A 10,936-nucleotide genomic window follows, 5' to 3' on the forward strand; every position below is an offset into this window, starting at 1 on the left:
GGAAACCTGAAGGCCATTCTTTTCTTGCAGCTCAAAAAATATAGAATAAAACAGAGAATAAAAGGTCCAGCATGTAAAGGGACAAAGTAGATAAAAAGAAAGTATCCCATTAAAAGGATGACCAAAAGGACATTCTTGCAGCTCAGAAAAAAGTAGCACGTACAGGTTAGAATTGATGTTTCAAAATTAATATCTAAATTTAAATTATAACCTTTACTATTTAAGGATTAAAGTTCATGACAACTACTTTCTATGATTAAAACATAATCAGTTGACATGTCCGACAAATCTGTGACTTTGATCGAGTTTCTAAACGTAGTAAAAATACTATATGATTAGCCTTTTATGGAGTGATAATCAGCTCTGAGTTGCTTATTTCCGGATGTAATGAAATGCTATTGTGGAAGTTGTTTTCGTGCAGAAATACATTCATTTGTTGAACTCATAATGAGATATTAAGGGGGAAAAAAAAAGAGCTTGAACAATTTGTGGAAAACAGAAAAAAAAAAAAAAAAAACAAATTATGGTCACAGAAGTTAGCACATATTAAAGACATCAGCACTGGCAAAACAATGACTGAATCAATAAGTGGGTCCATCGCTACCTGGCAACGAGCACCTCCTAAGGCATGGTTGCCCAATCTTCTTCCAGGAAAACATGACCTTGTAGAAGAACAGCAGAGATAAGTAACACGTAGAAAAGAGTATGCCTTCAAAATACAACGATTATGAACAAAACACCCAAAACAATGATATTTATAAATCAAACACCCAAGTGATTTTTTGAACTACTGAACTGATTCATTTACACATGTCATAATCACACCATTGAGAGTTCGATAAAAACGAAAAATAAGAGTTGGGGTTTTATCAAGAATTTTGATATTTGGGTGAGAATTTGAAAAATGGATGAAAGAGGGCACTTTGATTTGTATTCAGCATGTTTCGGGTGCTCTGTATGTAACTGCACGAATTTTCAATTGCATGGTATAATCGTAAATATGCTCCATGCCAGGTTTAAAGTTTGGTAGGTTGAATTCAACTTCGGTTGAATTGAGATGAGTTGATAAGATTTTTTACTTTAGGGAGTTTCGAGTTGCAGCTTAAAATTGAACAGTTTCAACACAATTTCAAACCAAAAATACATATGTAAGTTTTACCAGAAACTCAATTTTTAATAATGTGTTTGTTGAACTAGGTTGACCGTCGAAATTGAAGCGACAAAACAGCGTGATAGAATTTTATTAAACTACGTTGACAGTCAAAATTGAGTGTGACAAATAAATAAATTATGAAGTAAGAGAGCTCTGTAGATCATAAAAGGCAGCATGGATGGAGACTTGGAGCCAAGAAATAGTTGCAATGGGAAAGAAATACTAAGATAAGCATAAAGATGATTAGAAGTGAACACAAAAGAGATATGGAAGGTGAACTGGTGAAAGACTGAATTAAATCAGAATTAACATCAAGGCAGATACAATTTAAAATTTGTCATGACAACTACAGAAGCTCGTGCATATTGTATTTAATTTGTGACACCATCAATTAAGAGATAATCACAAATCATTCAACAATATAAATTTTTTTCTTATAAACCCTAAAATTATACTCACAAAATAGTTAAACAGCCGGTTGATAAGCAACCGCTACTGCTATGAGCCTGCGTCAAGTTCCTATGAAGGAATAAAAAAACTGCTATATCAAGGAGGACGAAGGGTTATTTAATGCTATGAGACTCTTCATAACAATGATTAGATTAATTAAACAGGTTTATTTAAAAAAAAAACTAATCCATAACCCTAAACAAACCAAGACAAAGAAGTTGGACTTCGAGCCAGTCAAGCTTGCACTCAAGGGCTGGACTATGCGAAGCAGTTGCTTCGCACATAGTTCACGCATTTCTCAATCTGTTGCTCCTAATTCCTAAGTTGTCATGCATTTTATCTTAAAAAACTCTCATTCAATTTTATTCAATTTGGAACGTACAAAAAACTTCATGCCATTAATAAGAACAGCTGAGCCTATCTAATTAGTTCAGGTTAATAATGAATATACATTTATGACATCATAATAAAATAATATTCTTATATAGCCACATTTTCAAATTTTACATTCAAATTACCCATGCAAATGTAGAATGCTGAGCTTTTAAATCTTATCAGGGGATGAGACTTGGATTGACTGTTTCAGAGGTTTCAAAAATGAAAGAAGAATAAGATGTTTCGTATTAATGAATTCAAAGCATCAAATTAAAGCAGATTAGCAAACTATACCATGAATGGCATTACTGAAGATGACCGTGCTGTCATTGAAAATGCAGAAACCAATGGGTGGGACACTTGATGAATGAAATGAATAACCAAACACCTCATTGGAAGAAACGTCACAACTGAAAGGAGCAACGGCACCAAAGACCCGGTAAATTCTGATCAAAGACCAAATACAATGAAAAGTTTATGACAAGAATGTCTAATGCTGAGGGAGGATTGGTTTCTTCTCCAATGCCTCATAATTAAGGACAAAATTATCCTGCATGAGAAAAAAAACGGAAGATTACATACATAACACTCAATTCTTATGCATTTACATATCTAACAACTTCGATTTTTACATACATAACACCCAATTACGTATATCTAACAAAAAAAAAGTATATCCAGCATATAAAGCGCAAGCAACAGAATGCAAAATATGTAATGCTAGGGTAAATGTTCTTACCTTACGAATAGTTTGCCAAGTACTCGGATCAAAGTAATGGTATGATCCCCTTTCATATGTTTGAGTTTTAACAAGGGGTTCACCACTTCTTATTAACCATAACTGAAGCTCTCTGTGGTAGAACCATAACCGTGAATGTCTGCAATGCATGCGCTTTAGAGAAAAAAAAATAAAAAATAAAATAAAATAAAATAAAAAATCTATGATTAAAGACAAAGACATGATAACCACCAGAGAAGTGAGCATAATTAAAAGTGTTATATAGGTACACTGAATCGTTGATCTCAATGAGAATGATTTTCCTGTTTATGCAAATTTGAGACAGCAGTCACATAAGAACCCAAAAAAAGTAAATAAAAGGCATATTCTACTCAATTAAATGAACCATATGTCCAACTAACATTCAAATATTCATTTTGAAGCATCCAAATGCAACAACTTAAATTTTTCACAACTATAGTTAATATTCTTTTGGTTGCAATTTCTCCTATTACAATTGTTTGCCTAGGCAGCACATGTAAATAATATCTTAGCCAAAGAAAGATCCTCAAAGAGCATAGAGGTATAATTTTTTTTTCCTTTTTTTTTTTTAAGGCTTTCTAGATTACAAAAAGAAAAAGTAAACATGCATAAGTTGACGGTATCAAGATAAAGACAAACAGTTTACAGAAAGCACCTTGCACTAGGTTTCCAAGCATCAAATATACATATCATCATTAACACTAGATAACAAGCAATGATAAAATGAAAACCTGTGAATTTAGTTCATAGTAGTTAAGTATAATACAAAAGTTCCATGTTGAATCACAAAAATAACTTCTTTGAAAATACAAGAATAAGGATGTGCACCTCAAAACCTCACAGGCCATGCAGTAGCCAGGGCTCCAAACGTTGGGCAAGTGCTTTTAGCTTTTTAGGTGTAATTTATCACAAGAAGTGTGAACCTGGTGTAAATGAGTGAAAAACAAAGCAAATCACCCAATTCTCTTAGTGATAATCTTAAACCTTGCATTTTCTTCTTTTCGTATAATTGTATCCTTAGCATGCCCCGATTCAATCCCCAACTATATCAAGCTACCTTACAACATTGATGAAGTATATAGATGCCCTATGATAAAAGTAAATATTCCATCACGAAAAGAACAAGACTCAGTGTATGCTTTGCTTCTCTAGCATGGGAAGACTTCCAAAATATTCATTTAATTAGAGAGTGTTAATAAAAGGCAAGTTGAGTGTTTGCCTTGGAGCCTGGATAAGTAAGACCATGGTACCTTGTACACTTCTAGAGAGGGTGACATCACTCAGGCGCTGCCTAGTTGAGCTCCTTATGTTAAGGAAAGAAGAAATGAAGCATGTGTCACAACTTCATCAGAGAGACAAGTGTTAGTACATAAGAGGTCATATCGAGATTGGAGATATGAAAAAAGTATTATTAGTTGTAGAAATAAGGATGCACTTTCTAAAAGAAATTAGATAAACATATTTAGACAATCAAAAAGTTCTAAAAAATTGAAACTTGAGGGAAAAGAAGGTTGAGATCAAGGAGACCAAGGAAGAAATAAAGCGTTATTGTCATGAAGAAAAGAGGGTGCAAGAGGCGAACAAGCATAAATATTAATGATGACTAAATTATATCCGCCTTATACATACTAAAAGCTTAAGTTTTGCTTTTGTTATTTAAACTTAATTTTTGGTACATTTATTTTAAGCACATCTATATAGCAAGATTATGGAACCGGAATTCAACAAAAATTAAAATTTATATTCATCTGGAATAGTTAAATGCTACGTTTATCATTATTAGTGCAAACACATGTACTCAATGAGCCAGTGATTACAATGATTTAATAACAGAGATTATTTTAACATACAGATTCAATTTAATATTTCTTTGGACCTGTTGTTGGTTTTTCTTCCTCCTTGGAATTTCCTACTTCATATGTTTCTTAATTAGGTGATTTCTTTAGAGTTACATTAATGTTTTACTTTTGTGGTGGCAAATGTCCCTCCCTACAACTCATGTGTTGAGGATTATCACAATGTCCGCTCAATATGAATTAGGAGTGAATGAAACGAGTCATCAAGTTTTTGAATGGAAACTCCAAAAAAATGTATTTTTATGTAAAAAAGTAAGAAGCTTTGTTATAAATAACCATTTTCCATAAATATATCCAGACTAAAAAAATGGTTAGAAAAATAAAGATCCATCTCTTTCGTACTTTTGTTACCCATATAAGACAATGATCTAGGCTCTATCTTGGAGAGAAACTAAGGGTCCGTTTGGGGCAGCTATTGATTATTTATAATCTGCTAATAAGCAGCTAATAAGCAGATTCTGCTAATAAGCAGATTATTCTGATAATCTGATAATCTGCAGATTATCAGAATAAGTTGGTTTGTTGTTTGAGACAGCTTACTTGGAACTGTTGTTGAATAAATTATCATTCTGCTCCTGTTTGTTAAAAAGTAAAATTCATATGATAAAAGAACATTCATCAATAGTTCCAAAAAAAATCAAGAATATGCTTAAATTGTGATATAAAAAGCAACATTCATTTGCTTCAATTGTGAATCTCATCCTCCCAACAAATCAAATTGTGATGTAAAAAGTAACATATGATAAAAAAAAGGCAATAGAATCAATTTGCTTTTTTGATATGTTTTTTCCTCAAGCAAATACATAACTGTAGAATTAAAGATTATAAAACTGTAGAATTGAGAAGGAAGAAGTTGAAGAAACAACAATTACAATAAAGGGAAAAGAAAAAAGAGAAGGAGGATTTATCCTAGGGCAAGGGGGCTCGTGAACGCGGGACGCGGGGCTTTGCCCACGTCGAACCGGATGAAGGATTTATCCTACGCCAACGCGGTGCAGCAAAAATAAGTTTTGCGAACGCATTTATCAAACAGGGAGGCGGAAAACGCCGCTCCCAATAAGCTGCCCCAAACGGGCCTTAAGTGAAATCGAGCATACTTGTGAAGATGTGAAGTATCTGTATCTAGTGAATTCTAAACTGTATCCAAGCATCCCTCATGGGTTCTATACCTTATCCATAACTACAATAAACTTTTATGGACTTTCCTAAAATCCTAAAAATGATAGATGTCAAGATAGGAATAATGCTTCATATTATTAGGACTGCCTAGAAAATATCTTATTTGTGAAATAGAAATATAAAATTACTTCAAAATAGTACCAAATAAAAATATTTCTCTATAGTACAAAATCAAATGATTTTAGAAACTTAAATACCTAAAGAATTGAGAGAGAATTGATAAACATAACTTACCAGTAAATTTATAAAGAAAATACAAATTTTACATTTGAAAAAAGTCAAGTTTAATACAATTTGATTTCTTGTGAATATAAATGCCCATGAAAGATATTGAAAAAAAAAATCAATTTATACCATTCTAATATTTGTTGGATAGTGAATCCTATAATGATAGTGGAATTCTTCTTCCGGCATGCACCCTTAGTAAATCGCCATACTCATTGTTTGATGATCAAATAAAACAACAATATTAAGTTGACTTCTATTTAACAACTTTTGAGAAAATAGGTTGAATGTCATTTTCCTTTGCTTTCATTCCAGTAAATAATGGTCTACACAATCTATTTTAGGTAGCCTAATAATACATAATAATTTGTACAATATATTTTAGGTAACTTAATAATACATATTCCTAATCTAAATATTTAGCTATAAGGAAAGAATATGTACAATTAAAATAAAAAATTTAATTCAACAATTTAAAGAAGGAAACTCTTAATTCTGTCGATTTCAGTAATTCTTGATTGATATCCCTACTAAAATTGGTGATGACTAATCAAGAAGCATCGATTTGTCAACAAGGAACTAATGACACTGTTGAGAAAAGGCCTCAGTAAATATATCAACCATTTGAAGATCGAAAAGAGATATGAGGAAGAGAAATAACATCATTAGCATAAGCTTCTTAAATAGAACGACAATCCAATTCAATGTATTTTGTGCGCTCATTTCATTAAATATTTAGCATTCACTTCCAAAAGAGTATTGATAGGACGACCCTCTGGGAGCTCGGCCAAAGCAATGAGTTCCTTAGTATAGTAATGTTGGTGACTAAAAATACTAATGGGAGAAGAGTGAACCTCAAGACTTAAGAAATAGGTTAAATACCTCAAATCCTTCATACGAAAAGAACCCTAAAGATGCTTCTGTAACTAAGGCAATAATTGAGTATCAGATCCTGTGATAACAATATCGTCAACATAGAATAATAACAACATAATTCCCTTGTCAGTTTTGCACAGAAATAATGAAGAATCATACTAACTTTGAATAAAAGAGAAACAAAGAAGAGTATTGCAAAACGTTTCAAACCAGACCCGTGGAGCCTGTTTCAAACCGTATAGAGATCGTTTGAGCTTACAAACATCACGTGAGGGTGTAGAAAACAAGTCTGAAAGAGGAGTCATATAGATATCTCATTGAAGTCCCCATGCAAAAATGCATTCTTAACATCAGTTTGTTTTAAGGGCCAGTTTTTAGATGCAACAATAGATAGAACACGCCAGACAGTTGTCAAACTTAGCCCCAGGTACAAAGTCCTCTTCATAATCAATCTCATATTTCTGTCGATTGTCAAGAGCTAACAATTTTGCCTTACATATGTCAAGGGAGCCATCATATCGGAGCTTAAGAAAATAAACCCATTTACAACCAATAAGTTTAACAACAACAGAACATGAAATAATATCTCAAGTGCGGGTGTCTTGAAGGGCCTAAAAGTTCATCTTGCATGACTTTTATCCAAAAATTCTGTCTAGCAGCCTGAGAATAAGATGTATGAACTGTAGCATTAGATAAAAATGAAGAATAGTCTTATCTATCTAGAGGATGAATATGTCGAGTTGATCGTCGAAGAATCATTGGAGCATTTCAAATACAGGGTCGAGAAGGACTGGAAATGAAGGGGCTAGGCGTCGTGTGTAGACAAGGTCAGGCTTATATCGTTTATCAAAAGAAAAATCATCAAAGTGAGGAAGTATAGTAGTGTCAGATGTCGAAAGATGATGCTGAAAATAGCTCATCCCGAGAGATACTCATTCAAAGAAAATCTCATCCCAAGAGATACACCATCAATTATTAATCAAATCATAACACAAAACTTTTATGATTAGGATTGTAACCCATAAAGACACATCGAATAGACTGAGCTGCCAACTTATGACATTCATGAGCAGGTAAATGAACAAAACAATCACATCTAAAAATATGTAACATATGATAATTAGGATGTTTACCAAAAATTCGATAGTGGAGAGAATCAAACTTCAATTGTTGAGATGGTAAATGATTAATCAGATAAACTGCAATAAATAAACCTTCTGCCCAAAACTTAGCTGGAATAGAAGATTCTAGCAACAATGTGCGCATCATATCCAACAGATGACGATTTTTTCATTCAGCAACTCCATTCTACCGAGGTGTATAAGAACATGAACGTTGTGAGATAATACCCATGTTATGAAGAAATGCTTGAAACTCATGAGTAATGTATTCACCATCATTGTCAGACCATACGGATTTAATACAAATGAAGAACCGAGTTTCAATATGTCACAAAGGTTTGAAATACGGTAAATACCTTTGCTTTGGTATGCAAAATATAGATACATGTGAATCGGTTGCAATCGTCAATAAATGTCACAAAATATATATATTGAGCATATAAATAACCAGTGTAATTTCTCAAACATCACTATGAATAATGTTTTGAAGTAGAAAGAAGCAGCGACAGAAGAAGAATAGAGAAAGAAGAGTGTGCACAATCGTGAAGGAGAAGTCATACCTTGTTGACAGCACTTCTGGGCTCGAGAGAAGAGCTTCATCATTGGTTGGGTGCATGAGGGGGTGTTGACCTCATTTTTGTGAGGTCTTCTATTCTCCTCCTTAGAGCCTAGGATCTAGTTCTAGGAGTTCTTATTGACCGTCTTAGAAAACTAGAATTGAGACTTCCCCTTTTAGAAAATTCTAGCCAATTCCTATTTTCCTTTTATGTCTAGTATCTTGGCATAGGACCATCGTCTTATGAATGAGCGGTTATGGGCTATTTTGCGAAGATTCAAGGGAAATGTTTCAAATAGGACTTCAAGCCTTAGGAAGACATCGTCACGACTCTTTTTCGTCACATACACACATCAAAGGCACAAAGTTCACAGAACTGCACGAAATCGGACTTCAATTAAGCCCAAGGGACAGGTGAAAATGTGAACATCTTCGGATGACCTCCGACGACAAAATGGACTGCGCCAACGCATCTGGGATACTAATTTTGGTAGGAAAGGACACCCATATTGTCATACTTTCGACACAAAAAAATTGGCACGCAAATTGATGAATTCGTCAGAACGACTTCCGGCGGCGAAACGGATCGCGTCAATGCGTCCGGAGCATCAAAATTACCTAAAAGGAATATCAAATTTGCAATGATTTCACACGAACTAAAATGTGCAAATCAAATTTTTACTTTAAAAATTAAATATTTTCATACTTATATAATATGTATATAACCTAATCTCTATTCACCTAACCCATGCGCGACTTTCCTCTGCTTCGACCAAGAGCCGCTCGGGCGGAGCCCTAGTTTCCGCATGTTTCTCCTCTCTCGCGATCAACGGCACCCGAGACTGAGGCAATGGTCGCCACGTCCGCCTCCTCTCCTGCATCTCTCCCCTCACACGCGGCATTGCTCTGTCATTTACGCACGCGGCTCGTCTCCTCGAGCTCTGCTCGACCGAGCGGTCCCCCAACTGCGATGTTCCACCTGGCCGGCTCTTCCTCTGCCCTAGGCCGCATTTCCTCCGCTCTAAATGCATTTCTTCTCTTCCTTTACCTGATTCGGCTACCAGGGAGGTTGGTAGGTGGCTTCTCCTTTCTCTTTTCTTTGCTATAGAACCCCAGTTGGGGGAAGGTTGAGGGTTGACCGAAATTTTTGAGAGTTGGGAGGTGCTGTCAAAATCTCTTCTAATTTCATTCTTACATTTTCTTCTCATCCTCTGTGGCTTGGGGGTTGTTGAAAAATTTTGAAAGGGAAAGGGAGAGTTCTTGAAGGAAGAAAGCTTGAATTTTTTTCTACTGTTATAAAAAATATTCTCTCTGTTTTGCGGTTCGAAGACATTCGCAGGGTGCCATTTTCTGAGGCTTTTAGGAAGAAGAGTGTTGCCGGATCTCCATTTGAACCACTTTGGTTGCCTCGGATCGCTGTCGAGCCCCCCTTTCTTGCTCTTCCTTGGCTGGCCGAAAATTGAAAAGGAAGGGGGAAGTGCTGCCATTTTCCTTTTTTGGATTTCCTGGCTATTTCTTCTTAAGTGGCTTGGTATTCTTGGGGTGCTGTTCTTTTCTCGTTCTTATCTTGAAAAAAAAAATCAAGCAAGGTATCCCTTCCTCCCTTAGCTATTCATTACTATGGGTTGTCGACTTGGTTGCTTGTTCTAGCTTCAATGTTTCTTTAAAAAAAAATATATAAAAAAAAGGAGAAGGATGTTTGGTGAAACTTGTAGCTTGCACACAGAATGGTAGTTGGCAGTCCTTTTGCTCCATACTTGAATGGTTTTCTAAGCATGCTTAGGAGAGAAAAAAAAAAGAGAAGGATATGTGGTGAAACTTGTAGCTTGCACATAGGAGGTTGGTTGGTGGCTTCTCCTTTCTCCTTTCTTTGTTGTAGAACCCCAGTTGGGAGGAGGTTGAGGGTTGGCCGAAATTTTTTAGAGTTGGGAGGTGCTGTCAAAATCTCTTCTAATTTCATTCTTACATTTTCTTCTCATCCTCTGTGGCTTGGGGGTTGTTGAAAAATTTTGAAAGGGAAAGGGAGAGTTCTTGAAGGAAGAAAGCTTGAATTTCTTTCTGCTGTTATAAAAAATATTCTCTCTGTTTTGCGGTTCGAAGACATTCGCAGGGTGCCATTTTCTGAGGCTTTTAGGAAGAAGAGTGTTGCCGGATCTCCATTTGAACCACTTTGGTTGCCTCGGATCGCTGTCGAGCCCCCCTTTCTTGCTCTTCCTTGGCTGGCCGAAAATTGAAAAGGAAGGGGGAAGTGCTGCCATTTTCCTTTTTTGGATTTCCTGGCTATTTCTTCTTAAGTGGCTTGGTATTCTTGGGGTGCTGTTCTTTTCTCGTTCTTCTCTTAAAAAAAAAAAATCAAGCAAGGTATCCCTTCCTCCCTTAGTTATT

The 10,936-nt window shown here is 35.2% G+C and overlaps 1 protein-coding gene across 5 annotated transcripts in view; it reads right to left on the reverse strand.

Annotated features, from left to right (window-relative positions):
• Window positions 1–227: 227 nt before the first annotated feature.
• LOC110030390 (probable NOT transcription complex subunit VIP2) overlaps window positions 228–10,936 on the reverse strand; it is a 65,974-nt gene continuing 55,265 nt past the window's right edge. For 4 of the 5 annotated variants that reach the window (XM_020733078.1, XM_020733079.1, XM_020733077.1 and 1 more), the window contains exons 13-15: window positions 2,718–2,856; window positions 2,273–2,528; window positions 228–662 (exon numbers count right to left, since the gene is read on the reverse strand). In XM_020733078.1, coding sequence (XP_020588737.1) covers window positions 2,469–2,528; window positions 2,718–2,856 — 199 coding nt within the window. In that variant the 3' untranslated portion in view covers window positions 228–662; window positions 2,273–2,468. Of the gene's footprint in view, window positions 663–2,272; window positions 2,529–2,717; window positions 2,871–10,936 lie in introns of those variants that run through there. The other variant, XM_020733080.1, reaches the window with a different exon arrangement.

This window comes from Phalaenopsis equestris, unplaced genomic scaffold, assembly GCF_001263595.1.
Source record: "Phalaenopsis equestris unplaced genomic scaffold, ASM126359v1 Scaffold000711, whole genome shotgun sequence".
Classification (NCBI taxonomy): Eukaryota; Viridiplantae; Streptophyta; class Magnoliopsida; order Asparagales; family Orchidaceae; genus Phalaenopsis; species Phalaenopsis equestris.